The sequence below is a fragment of the Rhipicephalus microplus genome, chromosome 3 (assembly GCF_043290135.1).
Source record: "Rhipicephalus microplus isolate Deutch F79 chromosome 3, USDA_Rmic, whole genome shotgun sequence".
Lineage (NCBI taxonomy): Eukaryota > Metazoa > Arthropoda > Arachnida > Ixodida > Ixodidae > Rhipicephalus > Rhipicephalus microplus.
Window position 1 is genome coordinate 10916772 of NC_134702.1, and position 24819 is coordinate 10941590.

Consider the following 24819-nt stretch of genomic DNA (forward strand, 5'->3'; position numbering starts at 1 on the left):
CATACTTTTTCAACGAAAGGAGGTGGCAGGCTTGCCCGGTAGTAAAGGCTGACGGGAGGCACGAATATTTACGAATTGTCAGAGGATTGTAGCAGCAAGCGGGAAGTCTGTTGAGAAAGAGTTATCAACGCAGTGTTGATATGCACGCGGTGTTGTGTGCTCTTGTAGCTAGTTATGTTTACATAAAAATCCCTCCGGCTCCCGCCCCTCCACGATCTCTAAAACCAAAACTGTGACGGAGCACTATAATACCGCCTCCCAGTGATTAACAGTCGCGCGCTCGAGCAAACGAGATTTCCAGCCGTGAATAGTGAATTTCCAGCCGTGGCTAATTATTGCAACAGAAAAAGCAAGATGCACAATATTTGCGTCTATGCCCCTTTAAAGAGCGCAGCAAATCCCTGCAACTCTGCTCACACTTGACTAATTGCAAATTTTTTGCGGCCGTCGATTTGTGAGGCAACAGACTATTTTAATAAATGCATTAAACTACTACTTACAAAAATGTTGCAGGGCCCTTTTTAACGCACCACAAAAGGCTATGAAACACTGCAATACACTTTGGTCACACGGTGACCTTTGAGAAGCAGCCAAGGCTTGATACACGAGTGCTTTCTTTTCACGCTATCAGGATTTGCCCGCGACATTGCGTCTTAGCCCCTAAACCATCACAGCATGCACGAGGATTAGTGAAATGAACACCGCAAATGTGTAACAAAGTGGCAAAAGATTCTGTATGATGGCTGTACGATGCCATACACACTCCTAGTAATGCACTGGATGTTAACTGAACTGCGGCACCATGCAGGCGCAAAAACATCGGCATAGGAACATTCACTTGGCTGACCCTCGAATCATGATATGAATATGCGAGAGGCCGTAGCGGAGGGCTCCGTAAATTTCAACCACCCTCGCCGAAAATACGGCTGCTGCGGCCAGGATTCGATCCCGCGACCTTCGGTTCAACAGTCACCATAACCACTACACCACCACAGCGAGTCAATGGACCTGTATGCATGCAAAGTAAAACAAGTGTTTGTAAGCTTTAGGGTTGATTTTTATTGTTTCCCAGTTCATGCTCCAACAGTATGGACTTCTGGCGAAATGGGCAACAAGTGTCAAACTAAATGATATCTGTCTTACAAATAATAATGTACATGTATAAATGTGTTTCTCTACATTTGAACGTATGGATACACAACAAAGCAACAAAACAAAAGCAGAGGATCTTGCCTTTCTAGTGTGTGCTCGTGTGCACTGGTTGATCCACATTGGTTCCTGTGCTCACACAAAGGAAGCAAACTTACAGCTTTTTTTTTTTAACATAAGGTCACATGAACAGCCACTGAACAGCAGTGTGTGCAACAAAAAAAATAAATGCTGCTTCCACCATGCAAGAAAAGAAAAAAAAAAGCTTTTGAAACACACTTGAGAGCTCGCAAGTACAAATAATCATGACATATGAAATGGTTAAGAAGAGCAAAAGTGAGCACAGATGAGATTCTTGAAAACTTGGGAAGCTCCAATTCCATTATGTGCATTCAGAGATCCCAGGTGAACAAGGGTGAAACAAAATAAAAGATTTGTACCTCAAGATAGCAGTCTTAAGCTACAGCACTTTATTATTAAATGAAGCTGTCGCAATTTCTAACCATTGGGCACCAGTTTTACCAACATAATGCAGCTAAATACAGATTGATAATATATATACATTAGCAGCAAAGAAAGCAGCCTTAGAAGCCTGCTTGTTCACTAGTTCTATCTTTACAAAAATGTAATAAGCAACCACTTACACAAGCAGCTTACTGAGAAAAGTAAGGTTTTATCATCAACAGGTACCAAATAGCCTCATGAATGCCCTAAAAATAACTTCAAATTCTTTGGATGGGACAATGCCTAAGTAAGTTTGAAATCACCCTAAATAGTACTGCATTTCTCTCTGGCCAAGAACACACTCGGGTGCAGGCAAGCCACTAGAGGACAAAGCAAAAGGAAGAATCGGTGGAAAAATGCTTACATGGAGTCTTAACAGCTATGAGAACCAATGGTTGAAGCTTCCATCTCTCAAGTATCCAAAATGTACACTTCTTAACTCTTAAAGCATTTTCGGCATAGTTTGTTCCGTAGCTCAACAATATCCTATGCGCTCGAGTGGATAAATCTCAGGTAAAAACTGTACACAGAGACCCAGATGGGTCACCACCATCAGCACAGTCAATGCGCCCTGCAGCCACCAATTCAAAGATCTTCGCAAAAAAAAAACTATCTCAAAATATGCACTCAATACAGTGCGTCCCAAAAAACTCACTGCCAACAGTCTTCATTAAGCACATATGATGAGCCATTCTTATAAAAAGACAGAAAAGCTTAAATACTGTACAAGGGGAGGAATCAGTGCTCCTCGTGGCTGCAGGACATTCACAGGACAAGGAACAATGCACCGGAAATTTTCCCGTCATCTGGCAAACACGAACAGTCTACTTCCGAGGCACCACAATGCTTCGGATGCCGAACAAGACAGCATTTGTACTTTCTTGGACGCAGCCTTACAAAACAGCATGTCACATCCTCACCTCCGCAGCCTGAAAAGCGGACAAGAAAGCGATCATTCAGTCTAAAGTGTCAAGACACGCTTTTGCAAGGGTGAAGCTGCAATCAGGCAACGCAGGCAGACATTACTAAACGTGCCATGTTAAAATTCCAAACATTTTCAGTGACTTGAAACCACCTAGTGACGTCTTGGATGTGCGAACAGAAGGCTCAGTCTAAGGAACAAGGATAGGGGGCTAGCAACTAGATGCCTGGCCAGAATGTCGTCAGGCCGCCTCAACGGTGGGTTGTGAGAAGAGTGCATATTCCCTCCGCAGTTCTGACCAAAAGACAAGACTCAGCACAGTGTGGGGGCCAAGCCTGAGGAAGCTGGCTGTCACGCCTTTGTAGAAACCCATAGGGCCCTCAGTCTTGAACACCTGCATTGATTACAAAAAGATTCTATTTGGCATGCTTGCTAGAAATTGCTGCATTCACAACAATTGTGCGAAATTCGAGGATGCTTAAAGCCCAGCAGGTCAAGCTCCAGCAGTATTTAGAGATCACTAGATTTTAATGAAACCACTGGGTGTGTTCTCCTGCTCACTTCTGTCATTCATGTGGGAAAAAAAAATGCTTAAAAGAGGCACAGATTTCTTAGAACAAAATTTCATCTATCAAAATGCAAAGATAGCTTGGCATGGACTTTCAGCACATTCACAAGGCCACTCACAGTGATGCTTACTCTACAAGGAGCAGAGTTTCTTTATAAGGTTACAAGGAGCAGAGTCTTTCCATTACTTAATTTGCACTGAAAGCTCATAGCAGACAAGAATGAGTCAAAGACGACCTTTGTCACACCCAATGTCCTATATGAATTTAACGCAATGCTCTTTGAAGTTTGAAACGCACTCTAAACTTTCCTGTGCACGAAGGATACAGTTCTGAAAGGCTTGAACTGGCACACCAGTTTGTGCTATCTTGACAATGTCATTGTTTTTGGCCCAGACTTGAGCATGTTCACCACTTTTGACATGTTTTGATGTGTGTACTGTGCCGTTTTATCAGTCTGTGCTCCTACTTCGACACTTTGATTGAAATTTCACTACCATCATATCACCCTCGATAAAAACCTGCTGTAAAACAACAGGCTTTTCACTTCAGGGTCATCAGGGTGCAATGAGATTATCATCGATCTATGTTGTTTGCTGATACCTCTTCTTCCAATTCGGGCCATTACGACCTGACAACTCCACAGAGGCGCACACAGATGCCAACGGTGTTGGTGTCGGCACTGTTCTTGCCCAGCACGAGCAAGAATTTCCTGGATATGCATCTTGCTCACTTACGAAAGCCAATAAAAATTACCCCAAGATGAAAAAGAGCATCTGGCAATTATCTGGGTTCCCACAGAAATTTTATATGTACTATGCTGGTTATCATCACTGAAGGGGCACTCAGACCTTCCTGCTGATTGGGTTTTCTTTTTATTTTATTTTTTTTTTTTTTGCTGCCAGTGCACACACATAAATGCCATTCTGCTCTTAGTAGCTTACACATAAAACATCACTACTCACAGCACCACTGGTTTTTCAGTCTTCTTATTGTACAGTCGCCATGTATCCCACATTGATCGACACAATTGTTCCATACCACAAAAATGCTACGAAGTGTTTGCCGATTTTCGCCATTGCAAGACGTGCTAAAGAATGTCCCAATCTCGCACCTGCATGCCCTGTGTACATTAGAGCTCAATGAAAAGTTGCAGACAGAAACCAGCCTCCAGTACACATCGAGAATTTTTCCGACAATGCCTTTTGCTAGGAATATTGCTTCTATGCATAATAACACCCATATGCATAGCTTTGTCCTATAATCCTTTAGAGCTTTAGAACAAGCACAACTCATCCTGGCCAAACTGTACCCAAATCATTTTGAAACAGTGTGGCTTATCCACTTAAGATATGCAAGACTATGTAAGACTATGCTGCCTCACTATTGAAGTAATTCTGAAATGAATGCTGCCTCACTCTGTGTTCTGAAGAAGCTAGGAAGTTTGCTCATCGTACAAATCAACAAGCAAGAGCGCAACTCCTGAGATACAATCTTTGCCCCCAATTTGTATCATCCCAGTGAAAGGGTACGAGCTTGGTCTCCTGTACGACATAAAAGCCTTGAAGAGAAAGTTCTACGCTGATACCTCGACACATACAAGGTGCTGCATCGTCTCGTCCTAAGCTATGAGGTCATTGAAGACAGCCCATCTTGACCAAAATGCTTTCAGCCTCTTTCCAAGACAGTAGATGCCATACCAAATGATGAGTGCCCCTTCCCACGAGCTGCAGATCAATTGCCATTCAGTAGGCATTGGGACGAACCACAACGAAGAGGACCGACCTGCTCGAGCATGCGAGTACTTTCTGAGCCTTGTGACTTTAAATCACAGATCATTACCTTCGGTACGATACTACTGGTACTAGAGGAAACAAAGCCCTGTCCTGAGTGACCTGTGACAATACTTATGAAGCTTTTACAACTTACGTATTTTCGAAGAAAGGTTAACGATGCAACCGGCATAGACGAAAAAAAGAAAGGGACAGAACGTTTTAGTCTACACGAGTCGCACCCTTAGCCTATCTTCAGCATGAACCAACTAGTTCATGCACAATATGTTCTAGTAAGCTATGTATCTTCATGTGTGTCATTTCAAAATTCAAAACATTGCCATACATTATAGAATTTTTTTTTTCAATATAAAATACTGGCATTGTTGAAAGCAAGATTTTCTTTAATCCTTGACAGCTGCAAAGCCAATCAACACAAAGAAATACTAGTACAGAATGAGAATGTATGCAATAAACAAGAACCGATGTTATAAAATAGGCATTTGCAAATATTCGAGCACTTCAAGTATTCAAACAAATACTACAGTATTCAAAGTCATTTCGACGCAGACTTAAATTATTATAAATTTCAAAGTACTCGCAGTGAACGATTGAGAGTATGTTAGACCACATGTAAGCTACCTGTAAAGGTGGTTTCAGTGCACCATATGAATTCTATGCCGTGAGAATACTTTAAAAAAAATTGCGCTTTCAGGTCCTTCTTCATGGTCAAATTAAAATATTACCCTGACATCGATTAATCTTTTTTTTTTTTTCAGTTTAAAAGCTTGTCACACAGGCTTATATGCCCTAAGAAGGCTTGTGATGATAATAAATTTTTGGTTCGAATGGAATTCGTCATTACATATTACAAAAAAAAAGCATATGTGTATTGAACCTACTAACCTGCAAAATACTTTTTAATTTAAACTAAGCATGAGCAAATGTCATTCTCGTTCATTTAAAGGATGTAGAAGCTAACTTCAAATAGTAGGCAGATTTGACTTTCGGAAACCTGCACAATATTTTTCGGTAACATGCACGAGTGATAACCTGTAAGGTATGTTACATTTTATAATTTACTAAGCTTAGAGCATATAAGCCAATATAACAAATTTTTAACCTAAACAAGAAGAAGGTATGTTACATTGTAAAATTTACTATGCTTACAGCATATAAGCCAATATAACAAGTTTTAAATTTAAAAAACAATCGATGAGGGGGTAACATGTTCATTAAAGGGACACTAAAGGCAACTATTAGGTCGACGTTGATTGTAGAAAAAGCGATCCAGAAACCTTGTAGTGTTACTTTAGTGCCAAGGAAGGGCTCATTTTGAAATAAAATGATGTTTTAGAGGCCTGCTTTGGGTTAGCGCACTTCAAATCACCCGCCTAGAGAAACAGACCGACTCATGTCGCTGTTGCCCAACTTTACTGCGCAGTTGTAGACACTAGTCGACAAAATGAAAGCAGCAGGAGCCGCAGCAGCAACAACAACCATTGATCAATTTTCTACCATTGGCTCCAAGATGGCAGACGTGTTTTAGTTCAACTGCGCCCCGCTAGATGGCACTACCTGTCCTGTGTAACCACGCGAAAATGAAATTTTTGAACCACTCGCGCCATTCCCCATAGTAGCGTCCGGTGGTTCTTTCTTTTAAGAATCAAACAGAAACGAACAAGCAGCATTTTATTGCGTGCCTTGATGCACAGAAGGTTCTCTATTTAGTGCAGTTAAATCGATTACTAGTGATCAATTGTAGGCGGTCCGTCTGACGTCATCGGGATCATTTTGAGAATGTCCTACTGCGGCGCACGTATTCTTGTGCATTTACCTTTATTTTTTTGGTAAGTAGAGCAGTGCTGTTGATGATACTGTCGTTGTAGATGTTGTCATCCAGTGGAGCTCTCACTGTGACGTAAATTGTTATTTGACTTTAGTGTCCCTTTAACCTTAAACTGAGGCTTTGCGCCAGTGAAAATCTTCCCTGTAAAGGTGTATTCAGAGTAAAACGCACCTCTACTGCAACAAAACCCCATCTACAGTGCGATTACATACAGACTAATAATGTATACTCACTGATAAAGGGAACACTCCGATGAGCACCCGTCATATTACGGGCCTCATAACTGCGAGTTACGTAGAAACATTGTTTCTGGACGACACTAGCCTACCAAAAAGAGTCAGAACAGTCAACCAGCAGTAGTCTTATGCCAATCTAAGCCACTATGCTTTTGCCAGAGAGCGAGATGCAGGCATGATGCCCACAAAAGTGTTCCCTTTAACTGTGAACCCGCCTGTACATGTACTTGTTTTGAATACTTCTAAATTCACAATAATTATTGTAATTAAAATCGAGGCAAATACAAATACATTACTATTCGTTCAAATATTCGCAAAAAGCCTAGCTTTAAATATACGTAGTAACTTTTAAAACGTAACATATTTTACCGTGTATCACTTGCATTCTACTGAAATTCAAATCCTGCAACTATTCAAAGTTGTAGCATCCACTTCACTTCAAACTAAAAAGAATGACCTTATCACATGCTTTGTTCCAATTAAAAAAAAAATAATTGAGTTTAGTTGGGTCATGACAAATATGCTCATTTTTTATTATGATGTACAATATATACAATCTGAACTATTACTATTAGAAATTATATCGATTCACTATTCGCTTCGAACTTTAAGTTTACTGTTTGCACATCCCCCTTATAAAATTACTTTAACCAAAGTCATTGCATGCTGAACAGTCGCGAGGAAGTTAATGATAGGGCAAGGTTTCACTCACAAAACTACCCTAACTTGCATATCCTAACTTCAGCAAATCAGTTCTATGGAACCCCACAAAGAGATGGAAGGGTTATGAAAGAGAAGATTGACAAAGCTGTAAGGAAACACATAAATGGATCTTATCGCAACTTTTCATTACAGTTAATAAACTGCAGATAAATAAGTACAGCCAAAAATTACAATTCAAGATTTTTCAGGATTTAATAAAAGACTTGACAACCTAAGAAACATGTTAGAATGACAATGGCCTTTTATAAACAAGACTATTTTGAAAAACTTCGTGAAAAATATCTCCATAATATGATATGACCTAGAAAAATGGCAATGTGCACTTTCCCCATTAAAATCTACATACAACCCTGTAAATACGGTAGAAAGCGAAAGAAAGCTTATTTTCATGTATACCTTTGCAAAGCAGTCAAAGACATTTCTGTACATGATGCCCTTGCCAGTGGCATCTGTAGGCTGGTTGTATAGACGTGTGCAGCAAACGTCAAATGGAGTCATGGTGGCCACAACCACCAACCCACTTGCAGAACTGGCCACGAGCGCTTCAAACCAGGGTCGTTCCCGGAATATCTGCAAGCACAAAAAAACAACGCATTAAGTGCACAGGTTGCACAGGCATTTGGTCACGGAGAGCAGACAAAGGCAACAAAAGCCTTACAGTACTAAATGCAATTACAATCTCATCGACTTCATAAACTTGAGAAGCAACCAGTACCAAAGGAGAGCTTATCAGACGTGCTCGGATGAGTTCAAAGGTTATGCAAGGAGAACGCCTCGTGTACAAAGAAACAGAGAAGTACCAATAAAAACAAGAACTGCTCAAATTTAGCTTCTGTGGTGGCACAGTGGCAATGGTTTTTGGTCCAGAAGACTGACCCAGAAGATGTGGGTTTGATCTTTAACATAGCAGCCACATTTCAACCGGGGTGGAGTGAGAATATCTATGTGCTTAGATTTAGGTTCAGGCTGAGGCCCCAGGTAGTCGAAATGTTCGGAGACCTCCACTACGGAGTGACTCGTAATCATATTGTGGTTTTGACATGTAAATACCAGGAGTTATCTTCAATGGCTTAATAATAAGTATGTGCTTGACACATGCAAAGTAGTTATTAATCTGAACTTGTTTGCTGGAACACATCTAAAGCGGAGTATAAAGTACTCCGGTGTATACGAGACAAGACAGTCGCTAACAAGTGCATGAACGACCCCACGTGTTCCTGGGATATACTCGACATGTTCCTTACAGCCTGCAATGTCAAGGAACACAAAGCAATGGCTCATAATGCTCAAATACTGAAAAATGCCATCACAGCTGTAATTAAGCAGGTCCCCTGCTCTAAAAGCAGTTAAAACTGCACACTCATGCTACATGTACAAATAAGAGCAGCAAGCCACATAACACATGTGGCAGCACACTAATCGGCTTTGTAGCATTCACAGGTATATCAATAAATGATGTAATATATTCCTTTCGATAATTAGTGCTACAAACCCAATGTTTTATGCACCTTCTTTCTAGAGAGGCAAGATGGATGCACAGTACTACTTCCTTGCTAGAGGGAAACTTCATTATATCATTGTATAACAAGCCAGCATGATTACCACCGAGCTAATAAAGTGGGGCTCTTTTAAACGTTGCACATCACAGAATTACGCAACCGAACCTCCGCTACACCAAGGATAGGCAGAGCTGTCTGTCTGCGAACAGATTTCGCTTACAGCAGAGTAAATTTTACTCCAATTTAAGTGTGTTCTCACAATCAAGCACATAGCATTGCTGTTGAGTGCAAGACATGAGTTCAGATGGTATAAATCTGCGCACGACTCGAAAATAATTTTATGCCCTTCACAGATGAGGGTTGGCTATAATTTTTAGTTGGCTTATCGAATGTCTTTACACCTGTTATGCCCATGAAAGAAAAAACATGAAATAAGCTAACATTATCCTTCTTTCAAATTGTAGAAACAGCATTTTAACTGCACTTCTTTTGGCAAAGATTTCAATAGACAAGTAGCTACAGTACATATCTTGTTCTACAAGTGTTTACCATTTCAAGGCAATCCCTTGATTCGCTGTTTTGTTTGGACATCGAATAGCTTATGCACTGAACTTTCGATTCCCTTTACACTAGAATCACCACTCTTGCACTGCTATTATAACTAGCAGAATTAAGTTTTGTAAAAGCTAGAAATTTCTTCAACGCAGTTACTAGTACAATTTTCAGTAGTTTACAAAGAACAGCTGCACTGTCTAATTTCGTATCTGCATTATGACCTTCTCCCAACTTATAATATGCATGTTTTGTCTGGTGGTTTTAATATCCCAGAATTGTGCATTTGCTTTAGTAGGCATTTGACAATGCATGTTGTCAATGAGCAAACAGGTATCTTATAGGACGTCGACAATGTATTTACTATCCCTTGTGAAAGCATACATGCAAGAGTGCTGGCAAGACTGAATATTCAGTTACAGCAAGTGCTTTCTTATACTTTGAAAGGACATAAATGCATATGTTAAATGAAGCTAACATGATGAAGTCACAACTACTCATATTTCCAAAATGTCAATATTGCCAGAAACAAAGCTTTAGCTGACACATTTTAATGACAGGTCAGACGTCCAATGAGAGGAATGCCACTTTCCTAGAGAAATGCGGCCCTTTCAATAGCAGTTTTGCGGCACAAAACACATATTCCAAGTTATTTACAGCAAAACCATATATGAATTGCCCAGACTTCTCACAGTCCACTGAAAGAAAACCCTAGCACCCCACGGGAAGCAGTAGACAATCTAAACTGAAAAAATGTTTCATTGAGTGGCCGTGCAATCTTAACTTTAGTGCTTGATGAGGCAAAACTATGTAGTGCTTTCTTATTTTTTTGTCACTGGATACTGAATATGCTTCACTAAGTTCTCCTCTAAGGATTTATGGCTACCACTTCATAATTCCCATTGGTGCTAGAAATGCACCCCATTTTTAATACAGCAGATTTGCTACATTAATAAAACAAGCATTAGAAAATAGCAAGGGCAAATGTGCAAGCACATGCCACCTCGAGTGTCCATAACTGCGATTCATGGCTCTTACCACAAGAGTGCCTTACAAAGCATGTTAGCACAGTGGCTAATCTGGTCAGACTGTTTCTACACAAGATTTTCTTTAACGTGCCAGTAGAGCTTGAGTTGTGGAGCCTGAACACATTTTACAATGACCACGATTAACAGACAATCATATGAACTAATGAAGTTTTTCTCTTCAAAGTTTTTTGTTATGTCATGTATGGTAGCAGAAAAGAGATCCAAAATAAGTGCCAGCATCTCCTCGCAAACTTTTAATATTAAGAATTGTAGATAAAATAATGGCACTTAGATAAGCCACACAGCTTTGGATGGCAAGTACAGCTACAAAGCAAGAACACACTGTTGGCAAGAGGGCTACACAGCAAACCTTCCACAGCGCCGGGCGGGGCCCTCTGGCAACACACGCTGCATCGGCCGCAGACAGGTGCTGCAGGCCACCGCATGGGAATCACACCCCAAGGACTGATGATGTCCCCTTCCATTTGGTAGCTGAGCCAGGGTTCGATCAAACACTCTTGTGTCTGCACGCCTGCTTTATGAAACAAGGGGCGAAAGCTAATGCAGAGAGAGACAGCCTTTTAATGGTTGCCTCTCGCTGGCAGGGTTTTTCAAGTTCCAACACAGAACTACATTCTATTGGACCCAAACTAACAGAATACAAGAAATATAAAGTTTAGAGTATCCTCAGCATTTCAAGAAGACCAAACATTAATGAAAAATTGGTGCTATGTGGCTGTGCACAAAAATATGAAAATTTCCATGATTTGTATGGTCACTGCTGATGGATCACACGAAGCAAGGCACTATTCGAAATTGGCATTTGAATATAACAGACAAAAATGTTTACCAATGGCTAGAGAGAGCTACTAAATGGAACTGTGCCAAGCTAGGGCTAAGATATTATCAATGTTCAAGCAGCACGACTGAGACGAGGACATCAGGAAACAAATACCGCAGGACAAGCACCGGCTGCTCACCAATACTGTATATGAAGCAGAGTGAAAACACAAAGCAGTTAACCTTTATTAAGTTGTTACTGGTGCATTCAGACAGCAGACTGAATCTAGATTTGTAGCAGACACGGATGATGAATACGTGGATAATTCGCCAGCAGGTGCACCCACATGACGAAGGAGGTGTTGGCGGATGACAACACCACAGAGCCAGATTACTCTCAACCACAGCTTCTGTGCTAGCTGCCAGTAGATAGTTTCAAGAGTATTCAACAACATGGGGGCTGACCGAAACTACAGCCGCAGACTTTCCTCCATAGCAATGCTACATTCTACAGCGTCGAGCACTGTAACTTGTTTCAGTGAGAACGGCGTTATTGAAGGAAAGGCTGTGCACAAAAAAAACTTGCTGTATGCAGAGCAGCTGAAGACTGACATCACTACTGTCGCGAAGTGGCCCCACATACAAAGGGAGGCTACAGTGACGCGCCGATCTATACCACAGACTTTCTTTTGTACACAACAATTACTGACCATGCATGCACATTGCACTACAGCATATCGCGTTTCTATTTTTTGATTCGCAGCAGTGTTGATATGCAGGCATTGCCCTGAGACAACTACTCTCGGCGACTGCCCCGCTTTTACTGCCATTGAATCCCGCATATGCAATGATTAAAGCAGCACCTTACCAGCACTTGTCTAACCCACCAATTAGTGTGCATCTAAATGTACCAAGGATGATCGTTCTAGAATGCTGCCTCAGAAATAAGACCAAACGATGCACCAGCAAGCGATGAACTGATATGAACTACTAAGGCAGCTGCATGGCCCAAACAGACAAAAGTTGTGCGGCTGGCCTGACGCTGCTGGTTTGCCTGCCACAGCTGCAGCACTCCACCGCTAAAACTACGATGCAAGAAACAGGTTGAGGTTAGCTGGTCGCGAGCTGGGCACGCGCGGCATAGATGGGGAGAATCGCTGATGCAAGGTCATGCGATGCACAGCTCGTTCCTCCAAATCTAGATTCAGTCCATCGTCTGGACGCACCATACTAAAGTTTTTTAGCAAGACTGCTACGATTGAAGTGAAATAACATCACCCTGCAAGCATAAACAAAGTGCAGGTAACTTCTACCAGGTTATTTCCTACAATTATTTCAAAATTCCTTGCTTTTAGACAGCCTAAAGATGAATTTTTGTTGTTGTTCATTTAGGCAAATCAGTTTACTATTTGGCCAAAATCACCATATTTGCAAGCCTTTAAAATGATGTACACTACTCACGGATTGAAAAAGAAAATTTAGGGCTGAATAATGCAAATAGTTTTTCTTAAAGAGCCTTCAGTTCGGGTAGTACGAGCGTAATTTAGACTCTGACGTGTACGTCATAGCTAACATTACCTTTATAGATTGGATTCTTTGCGACACAATGTGGTTATCTCAAGTGATTGTGCATTCAAGTCGTGATGCTAAAGAATTTGATGCTGCGTTTCAATCTGTGAGTACTATACAAGGCTATCATAAGGACAATTTAAATGTACACTGACAATGAATGTTCACATAAACAGATTGAAAACAAAACTCCCACGAAGAAGCCAAAACATCTCTCTTATGCGAACATTTGTGACAAGTATAAATTTTAATTGTTCTCATGTCTTTTGTCTTTTCCTGATCTGACAGGTTTCCGTCGGACTCTCAACTCCAAGACTGTTGTAAAGCACTTCTTTCTTTCAACGACACTTACATGCATTGGTTAAGATGTTGTTCCCTAAATTCCCAACCCTCATCATTGTGATAGTTCTCTGTACAGAAAGCAACATAAGCTTACGAATGAAGCAGAAAGACAACTGCACATAGTAATACACGCACTTACCAGGCACAGTTGACATTGGTTAATCCTCTCATGAAAAGACCAATGATATTGGTCAAATTATCTGGCAAGTCAAATTAAACAGGAAAAGAATGCTGAAATTTCCCTCAAATTTGGCAGTATTGCTCATATCTTAACCTCTCTTGGAATCAAACAGTCATTCATTTTCAATGGGTTCAGAGTACAAAAACAATTGATATTCAAGCTCCGAAACAGAACATAAGTAGACACCAATCCCAACTTTTAGTAAGAAAACTAGAATAGTGCGAATAGAAAAATTTGGGGTGTGAAGCAAATGCAAATATTGCAGCGCGAGTACGAATAGAAAAAAATATTTTCCAAAATTTCTAGAATATTTGTTAAATAGTTTGAAGTGAAATATTGGGGAGAAAAGAGGGGATCCCTAAAGCACTTCCCTACAAGATATAGCAACACGAGTGCTTATTTTCACTAGGTTGACGAAGCGCTTTGGCGTGGTATTTCATGGTCTTATCAAGAACGAGGCAATGCAAAGGCCAAATTTCATTAGTACATAATTTAGGGCAACCAAATTGTTGTTGGCAGGATTTTACATGTGAAGGGCAAAGATGCTATATCCTCAACTTCTCTTCTTTCAACATCTGTGGAAGCCCAACTGATGTGGCAGACAAGGGTGTGCTCGCTTTGAGTCTGGAGTTCCAAATCTGTCTCATAGATGTCAACATACAAGAACATTTTTTAATTTTGGATGCTAAAAATCTTCGACGTCTGGTTTTTCCAACTGTCTGCCCAAACTTCAGGTTCAAGCCAGCATTATTTGAGCCCCCACCTCTGCCACATCTACCACTTCCTTGTTGGAAAGAGCGCTTTTTTAGTCCATACAATTGCGACCTGAAATAGCAATGCCTGAAAGGCACCTTTGCCTCAATACGAGGATGTAATGAGGTGAAACAAGATCTGTCACGATCACGTTTAATCAGACGTTGAGTGCATTTGTCTTTGGGAAGTTCGAATATTTCTTCTAATAGTAAAAATTCCAGTGCAATTGAAATCGAATAGCAAATACTATTCAAAAGATATTCAAAATTTCGAATATTCGCACACCCGCAAGAAAAACTTATCACGTTTCCAAGTCTAATAATAGGACAAAGTGTTTGCCACTATGCCACAGGTGACTATTGAATAAATTTTGATAAATGCGGCACATAAAGCACGCTGCTGAATGTGTGAAAAGTGATGAAGGTAATCTATTGTAAATGTGATGGACAGCCTGAGCTGAAACCAAATAACAGAGGACAAAAAATACTTGCGGCGTAGCGCAGCTGCAGAATGGATAGCTGTGACAGGATAAATTGTGTCTTCAAAAGCGGTTTATCCCCACCACAGCAGCGAAAGGCACTCTAAAACATGTTTTACTTTGCTGCAGCTTTCCATTCTTACAGCTGGGCCACACCTACAGTAGCTGTCCGTTATGTTAAAGCTTAGGCTGTACTGGACCGTGCATAGTGAAGCACTGCCAAAGAATGATGGTGACGAATATTAAGTACATAGCCTTTTTCCAAAACTCGGTGGTCTTTTTTTTACTATTATTATTATTATTATTATTGCCAAAATTAAAGACATGCCAAGCTTCTCCTTTACTAAAAGTTCGGTGTGCCATCAATTTCCGAGCCGCTTCAGTTGCAAGATTGCATGCATGTTCCAGTATTTTCAAAGCAATGTTACCTTGGCTCACGAGATACTATTATGCACAGTAGTGGGATGTTGCAATGTAAAGGGCAGTTTGATGTTTCCACTGAGTTTTGCAACTAGGATGCCCCTTTTCACTCATTGTCCTTTACATGGAGACTCATCTCATCAGATCTGGATACACACGCCACTTTCTGGATGTTTATGGGTCTTTAATCTCAAGAGGTGTGAGTGACCACATCTCAAATGACCAAGAAGCACTACTGCGCTTCGTCACCTTTGCAGCACTCCAGTCCGAGTCTGGGCTGCTACCCCAGCAGAAGAGTTTCGTTAGTACTTTTGTTTGTTCAGCTATACTTCCAGCATTCTTCCGTGGTTATCACCCTTCTTACCTTTTATTGTGACGACCACTGACCACAGGGGCTTTTGCCAAAGCCTCAATTTAAGAACCATAATTGAATGGTTTATATTAGAATTATATTAGCAGCTTAATTGGATGCAGACTGCAAAGCTACACAAGGCAAGTTTAACGTTTACTGCTCTTTCAACATGCATTTCTAAATCAGTGCACATTTCCTTCAGTTGTGTGGAATGTTCTGCAGGTGAAGAGTTCATGTGTATTTGAAGCTGTTGACAATGTTTTCTTAAAGGTCTTTAAACGCCTTCAGTTGAAAAATTTGTCTCTATCCTTGCTGGCCTGAAACCCATCACCGTCATGGTTCAATGCAAACTGCAGGATATGGCATCCCGGCTGTAACTGCTGGGGTTGCTGCGGAAGTGCTGGCAAGCGATTGGCGCTCCCCTAACGCATAGTGCGATTCAGAAGAGGGTCAGGCTCAGATATGTGGATCTGCGAGTTGTCAATAATTAACCCTTAAGCTTCAATAGTTATCCTTTCATTCTTTATTTTCTCTGAACCAACTAACCCCTTTATTCATAAACACTCCGATTTGAACTTGACTTGAAACCGCCTTCAATGCAGTGCATTTGACATGCGTCTGTACGTTTGTGCTGCCTTGGCACAGCCTAAAGACAGCGCTTTCGAAACGTGTTTGTGCTGCATCGAAGTCTGCGGCAAGTCAAGTTCAAGTTAAGCAGCGTTTCTGAATACGGGGGTAATTGAGCATGCTGTATTCAGGTGAAATACTGCCAAATAAAACAACACTGCATTTTGTTTTCTGATGACTCAGATTTATTCGACACGCCAGAAACTTAGACCAAGTTCTTTGGCCCATCACGAGTGACATAGCAAAAGTCGACTGTGTAACAACCTTCCTAATGCTCGCTTTCTGCAAAATACACGAGAGTCATCCCTGTCAGAACAAGATAGTCATCACTGTCTTTTTTACGCTAAAGTTGAACAACTGTGGCGGTATTTTTTTTTTCTAAAAGAGCCAAGTCTACTTTATACTTTAACTAAAACAGAGATAAAATCGGTTTTTTTTGCTAAGGACAGTAATGTCGTGCCTGCTCTGACAATTTTTTGCCAGTGTACTCATGTTGCCAATATGCCTCAAATCTATCTAGTGGCTAAAATCTACATAGCCTATTATCATAAGCATTCAGAAGTAAAATTTGAATTCGGCTCTTCGAACATTTCGTTTGGGCTTGAATTAGCTCGCAAGATAAGTCTGAATTACGGCAAATGAACTATACAGTTCTACTCCGCGATAAAATTATTAATATGCATGTGCTGCCGTTGGTACTGTCCTTTGTTGCATGGGTATAATGGCAATAACTAGACTTAGAAAGCAAGTTCTCGTCGCGAGTAAAAGGTGCACCATCCTGGACTGTCGGGAATATTTTCTCGTTTTTAACATTTATTGAGGGCCTTCAAAAGATGCTTCATATCTTTTTTTTTTCATCTTTGCTAGCATTACGACGCACCGTTTCAGATCGTTTCTTCTTCAAGGAATAGATAGGTGTCCAATATCTTCCTCTCAGTTGTCTTCTATATTTTTAATATACTGTATTGGAGTAAAGGAAGGACATGATACTGTAGCATGAAACTTGAAGAAACACTAAAATGTAGAAATTAGGAGGAAAGTCGGCCTCTTACTTTTCACAGTCGAGTCTTGTTCTACAATATCATTTCCTTAAGCAAGTACCAACTCGCTTAAGAAAAACTAATTGTGGAACGAAAGTACAATAGGAAAGTGACTAAGACAAATGAATCGGATTGTTTGTGGCCATATTGGTTTAATGAACCTGGAACACTTTCATTCAACTAGAAGCAGGATATGGCTCTTTTCTTCCTCAATACTGCATTTCCGAGTTCACGTTACAATGAGCAATGGCCCCATTCAGATTACAATTGTTTTAAAAGTGAAAGACACTTGGGCACGCTTTAGGCTTCCTTAAAGTTTAGCTTAGTTTCATTATCTGGATTTGGCTCCTTTAGAAAAAAATGCCAGAACTGTAATTTCAATTCCTGAGCAACATAGTAAACAAAAGAAGCTAGCGTGGTTGAAGCAATCGGCAACACAAACTGCTCCAGAGATCTCCCAGACAGCACAATCGGAACAAAACATCTGTTCTATTCAAACTTGCAAAACCCTCATACCAACAATGGTCGAAATGAACAGTCCAAGAGCAATCCTATACAGTAATTCTGTTGCCACGTAAGTACTTTCTGATAACCAAAATAATGATGTAACGAAGACTACATGTAATATTGCACCATCTGGCTAAGTAGTAGTAGAAGTAACATATGCAGGCAAAAATATTTAAATATTTCTGGCAATGTCAGCCAAGAGGTTAGAGATCACACTGGCATGTCCAGCTTAGCTGGTTGTTGCACCTTTGGCAAATGAAGTTGCGCCCAATAGTGACACAGAATCATGTATGTGGTGTGCATGTAATATTTTTACAGAAAATTCTTCAATAAAGTATTTCAGGTAAAATAAATGCTAAAATGCTTTGGCTTACATTTATGCAATCGAGCATTAAAGAAGACAAATTAAGCAAGAAACTGACATTACGCACGGAATGGCATTCAATGCTGTTGAGTTTCCATGCTCAGCGTGTTACAAAATAAAAAGCACAAGTATTGGTCAAGAAGGAAAATAATACCCACAGCAATGTGGTTGATCTGAGACTTGATCTTGGAGAAGGTGGTCAGCTGCACTGCTGAGCCAGTAGATACCCTTAGCAAGGCTGCATTGACCCCTCGCCACAGGCCCCGCACGTGGTCTCTTCGATAGATGCGCAGCAATGCTGCCAGCATACTCTCGTGGTTGTGCTGGTAGCCCACAGCTATGGGCGTTGCCGACTGTGCCTGCAGCTGGACCTTGACCTGAGCATGCAACACATACAAAAAAAAAGTTATGCAAATTTTTCTCAGCTTTCCAGTTGACCAGTCTCCCTCAGGAGAAAGGTATGTAAGCAGCTGCATCTTGGTAGTGCTTACCTACAAGGAAGAAACGTGGATGCTTACAAAAGGGGTAAAGCTTGCTTTACATTAAAGGGACACTAAAGTAAAGCTACGAATTGGTTTAGAATGATGAAGCGTTCTCCGAGTAATCTAATGTCATTAATCTCACCATCGTAGGTTCACTATCAGAGGAGAACTGTAAGGTCGAAGTACCATCTTTAAACTTGTCGCCAAAACTGCATGCGTGACGTCACGAATTTTCAAGTGTATTTGTGATATTTTGGCGACGTTGGCTCAACGAAGTTTCTCGGAAGTATTTGTACCAACCAGCAGACGTGCTTCATTCTTACCTATTTAGAGCTACGTAGGCCTTAGCAAACAGCGCCAAGATTTACGACATCATATCATTTGGTGCAGAAATTTCAAGGTGGCGTCGCCATCCGCATTTATTTTATGCGCATTTTCGTGCTTACAAAGAGTGGCGAGCACGATGATTTTATAATTGTGAAAAGGTGATTTACTAATAACAGAAAATTGGTTTCCCTCTTTAGTGTCTCTTTAACGTGCCCTTGCAGGTAAGTTTATAGAGTACCCAAAGTAGAATTGTTCCTGCACTCACTCACCAAAACAAGACAAACTTCTCCGAATTTCTTTTTAACATGATAGCATTAAAAAGCTTATTTCACAGAACTTACGGTGTCAGCAGACTCTCAAGTCTTGGCAAAAAAGAATGGTTGACTGTGAGCAAGAATTCCCGGTAGATGCAATAAAGGCAGGAGCCAGGGGGTGTTTGCAATTAAGCTTTCCTTAATGCACACTTTAGGGCTCCTCCAAGAAGTGAGAATCGTAGACAGGATTGGGAAAGTGTGTGCGTGTGTGTCAAGCAGTTTGCACATGTGCATTCATGTGGATATTGTTATCGCATTCATCTTTGCAAAGCCTAAGGGTCCCCTGACCTCTTCTGTTTTTACGATATTCTTAGAGAGCTGAGCAGACTTCTACACGTAGTTATTAGGATTAATACCTTCACCCATGACAGCATTGTGTGGCCTGTATCCATAGCTCTTCTGAATATCCTAGAATGCACAAGTACAACTGTCTGTGGAATTTTACACAAAAAGGGTGCCCCCCCCATCAGATGATAAACTAAATTTCAAAACATATGTTTTTTTTACTTCACTATTGAATTCACATCCGTCTCGTATTTCACAACTATGAATAATAGAAACCAATGAATTATTGATAATAGTAATAATAAAAATGAGGATATTTTGGTAAGCTGACCCCTTGTGTAAATATGCCCCCTATGATGCCCTTCAGCAAAAAGAGTGTTCTACAATCAATGCCTTCGCTACAAGTGGGACTGGCTAGCACTGCCAGGGATTGCACAAACAAAAATACCCAATAAAATTGACAGGCAAGTGCTTTTTATTCTAGCTCAACCAGTACAGTATTAGACAGATTATTCAGAAATTGTAGGTTCAGATCCCACTGACCAAGTGCTTTTTCCATCCACTTTATTCATTTCAATTTACATTGCCATTAGCGTGTTATACTCTAATGCAATGATTAATATCTAGTATTCTTTGGTCTAATTGTCCGTGGTATTCATTTGACTGCGAGAAGCATGAGTAGGTAGTTTCTGCTGGAATATTTATTTCCATTCACAGATGCATAACTGTCCTGCGTAAAATTGTGCTTCTACATGCTTAAAATTAAAATCTGCTACAACCATTTTAAAGGTACTCGCACACAATTCATCCTGCTGTGCGACAAAAGGGTGATTAATACTGAATTTTAGAAGACAATGGCCAAGGATGGCTGAAGAGTGCCAAGACTATCTGTTCAACTATGCTTACAAGATTTCTGTTGTATCCTCTTTGTAGTATATCGCAACCTTCCCATTCTGTTGTAATTTTGCCATAAATACTTTTTTATCAACTTCTTGAAGAAAGCTTTGTTAAGTATATGGTAGCTTCTTTAATACACTGTATTTGAATCCTCAATCTTCACTCTTTGTTGTTACCTGGCTGCTTTATTTCATAGCCTTTCTATTGTAACGTCTCTCCTACTAGAGCCAATGTATTGACCTGCATTATGATTCAAAAATATACATAAGTGGACTTCTCCTTCTTTTGATGCTAAAAGCAAGATAACTGCGCTCACTCCAGAATAGACTTCGCAAAAAAATTGCCCAAGCCCTATTCTGGAGAGCCGCTCATGGCCCTTTCTTTCAAAAGAATCCCAAATAAAAACATGTAGACACTGACTCTCGACTGCTCACAGGAAAAATAAGCAAGTCACGGTGCTGTGTGATGCAAGGAGTCGCACCACTTCTGGTCTAGACAGAATGTTATCATTTGCATGCAAGCTAGAGACACCAACGGTGAATCACAGGCAGCTCTTATCTACTCAGAAGGAGCGCGATAAGGTGCCACAGACCCAAACAGATAAGCTGGTAACACAGATTTCTCCATGTTTTACCATGACAAAGCAGGTTTGAACACTCATCTTTTTCCACACATATGCCACAAATTTTAAAAAAAGAACTATCTTGGTGCATTATGGAGGTGCACACAGATGCATACACTAAAGAGTAAAAGTCTGGTATCACAAGCTTTTCCTGCAATAAAAAAAAGTTTCCAGCCAGCAACCCAGACAGGTGCAGAGATGCACTGATAAAGATGAAAAATATATTGAAATCCCCAACAAGATATCTGTTGAACAGGAAACTGCTGCTATAAGCAAACAAGCAAAATGGCTTTTGGCTGAAACAGCACTGAAAAGTCGGTGCTCTTCAGTGCACTGGAAAGAGCATAACAAATGAGGGACCCGTTGAACTTAAAAACCTCGCAGACTGACATTGCATTAATACGACACGAACTGAAGACAGTGAAAACGAAAATATATGCATTACTTAACCATGAATTGTTTCCCTTTAATCTGCAAGCACTGTACACAACACGCAGAGGAAATACCAGTCATATTATGCCCTCGATGCTGCCTTGTTTGTTTTGGGCAGTACAAAAGGCAAGCCCCTGATGGGTAATGTGAAGATCAGCTGTACATCTGTTCGTCTGAAGTTCACTGTAAGGGAAATTTTGAATAATTTGACTGATGGAAGATTTCTTAGCATGCTCAATACAGAGAATGAAACAAGGCTATGTGCCAAAACTGTTCTGCACACACCACGCGAGTTTTCCCTTGCTGCTGCTTTTGCGTCTGTACAATGTCATGTCAAAATTGCAGGCTGTAGCAATGTGCTACTGTTCAACATGCATCAACACAGAACTGTGACCTTAGAAAAATGATATGCTCAACTAATCAGGCAGTTGAAGTGTGTCAGAAACAAGGTTTAGGAGTCGCAGCATATGATTCAAGCTGTGTTCCCTTCTATTTTTTGTTTCTCGCACATTTCAGTCTTTCAGGGCCCACCCAGGATTCAGTACTTTTTGATAGAAGGTTAAATAATCTGCCATACTTTAGCACTGTGACCAAGTCTGTCCAGTTTGGCGAATGTATATATTGACTGCTGTTGTCTAATCTATTTATGCTTACGATCAAATAAAGAGCACCCAAGAGCAATCTCCTAGGGGCAACGTTTCTGGAGATAAACGTTTACAAACCATATGCATTTCTAAACCGTCTCTTTGAAGTGAAACACTTTCCTCACCAGATAGAGTGGGCTTCCCACGAAGGCGCCCACGCATCCGGCCACGGCACCAGCGGCGATGCTGCGGGCCACATTGACGGAACCGTTCTTGTTCTTGGTCAACTGCAGGTCTTCCATGATGTGGTAGGCGCCCAGGCGGGTGCCATTCATAAAGAACTGGTACCACAGCGCCGGCGACAGGCCGCTCTGCAGCGCCCGCAGGCCGTCGTGCTTGCCGATGGCGTAGAACGCGTGAAACACATTGCGGTAGTGAACTGTGTAGCGTCCGCGAGCCTGCAGCTCGCCCTGCAACTGAATGCGTGTCTTGACCACTTCCAGAGGATTGGTGAAAAAGCCAGCACCACACGCGGCCAGTCCGCCAAGCAAAAATTCCATGCTGCGCGCCGCTCGAGGCAGCAGCAGTAACCTTCTGAGCGGGTCGCGGCCAATTCCCGCGCGCGCTATCCCAACGAGCGCTGCCCTTCCTCACCACCTGCCGAGGGTGCTGCTCCAAACAACCGCTCACTGCCACGAATGTACCGAGTGTTCACAGATAGGAATACGAGGATATCGGCCGTGTCTGGCACGGACGGGTGCTCCGACTACTCTACTCGTCCCACTCCGCGATGCATCAGTCGCTATATGGTCACGAGGAAGAGTATATATAGCAGCGGCGAGCCCCCGGGATCTCTCTACGATAAACGAGGCTGCGGTCCGATTTCATGCATAGCTGCAAAGATAAGAGCAGGCGTTCGAGACATCACCGTTACGTCGGCAGAGGCGCGACCGCGAGCGATATCGAGATGGACGGAGCGAAAGCGAGAATGAATGAAAGTTGGACCCTTCCGAGCGCTACGTCACTTCGAGAGATCGTTAGGTGTGCGCTTAGTACGGAACCCAAACGTTTAGTGCGGTCTGGTACATTGGCAATGAGCTCTTACAAAACAAATGTGCGTGCGGGAATCACTTTAGCCTCGCCAATTTCGGACAAGAAAGCAATAATTACCACGAAGCATCACCGGCACACGTGCAGTTGCTGGCTCCACGGTCGACTGGCGTCCGAGTCGGGAAAACATGAAGTTATGTACGCTGGTCCCAACGATTGTTAATGACTGTATAAGAGAACACAGGCTAAAATGATGCCCACAAATGAGCGCTACTGACCTAGTAACGCGATATTTGTGGCATTTAATCACACTTTCAATCGCTTCCTCAAAACGACGGCAGTGCCCCCTGCGAACAACTTTTAAATATATTTTGGTTTCAGTTTCGCTTTGGTGGCAGTTTCGCACAATTGTCCATTTTGATTCACTTCGACGTTGCTTCTGAATCAAACGACGCCGAAATCTCAACTTAACTATACTATTTCTTATTATGTTTTAGCGTTTATATTGTTACACATTGAAGGTAAAGTTTAAAAGAGAGACCGCAGCAAAATGCCACAAAGGAGCTTTGTCATCGACTAACACACCGAGTGCGGGAAATTTAAATATACGAGGCAGTCATTTACTGATTAAAGTCAGGGGAAGGGTAGGGGTGCTTAGGGAGGTAAAGTGTGGGATCGGGCTAGTTGGTAATGCATTATTGAACTTCTCAGCGCAAAAACTTCCGACAAGTAACACAAGAGACGAGGAAGAGGACGAGGTGTTACTTGTCGGAAGTTTTTGCGCTGAGAAGTTCAATAGTGCCTAGGGAGGCCTGACAACTCCTCTGTTTTAAAGAAGGCTTAAAATCCCCTCAGCAGGCCAACTCTAGCACTGCGGTGCCCATTCGACTAAGGTCCCTGGATATTTTATTAAGGGGCTTTACATTCGACGGGTGCTGACAAGAGAACGAGAGTGGATTGGGAGGGGTAGTAATGCCTTGTGCGGGATAAGACCAACTCCCTAATTTTCAGAATTATTCGGAATTAGCCGGTTGATGAGGCGAGAGTAAAACAGAAAAATGGTTAGATCATCGTCGTACTGTTGCATACATTTTCCCAAGACACGGCTACAGTGTTCTAGAACACCTTAACACTGATCATGGCAGGTCACCACCCTTTTTCGGGAGTCTCTTGGCGTAGCACAGTTTCACGAGGCACCTAAGCGTCAAGCGACCTGCTCATGAATTGGTGAAGGTCCACTTTGGTCTCTCTATGTTTCCAGTCGATGTTCATTTGTTTAGTTGTGCATTGCGAGTCTCCATTACAGGCAAGAGTATGATGCTGGTCATGCTAATTGGTAAAGCATAACTGACGCGTAGTGCAAAAATTTGACACAGGGCAAGAGAATAGACGATGATGAGCGGTAACTTCCTACAAGGTTTATTTTGAACAAACAAACGTTCAAGAAACCCACAACTTCCATGCGCGAAAATCTTACATTCTCAGGAAAGACAATTCTTTTTGACCAGTTCAGTCTTATCTACATATTCTGTCTGCCTCGATAATTTCTCCTGTCATTTTATTTTTTTTCAACGATTATGGTGCCAAGCTAATGCGGTTTGCCGCCACACGTG

At 41.5% G+C, this 24819-nt stretch overlaps 1 protein-coding gene across 1 annotated transcript; it reads right to left on the reverse strand.

The window, feature by feature from the left end:
• Nucleotides 1-1035: 1035 nt before the first annotated feature.
• Nucleotides 1036-23524, reverse strand: LOC119182485 (solute carrier family 25 member 35). The gene is made up of 4 exons (XM_075888879.1): nucleotides 22342-23524; nucleotides 18372-18590; nucleotides 8118-8291; nucleotides 1036-2969 (listed from the first exon to the last, which is right to left on the reverse strand). The coding sequence occupies exons 1-4, from the start codon at nucleotides 22714-22716 to the stop codon at nucleotides 2817-2819; spliced, it is 921 nt and encodes a 306-aa protein (XP_075744994.1). The 5' UTR covers nucleotides 22717-23524; the 3' UTR covers nucleotides 1036-2816.
• Between the last annotated feature and the right edge of the window lie 1295 nt (nucleotides 23525-24819).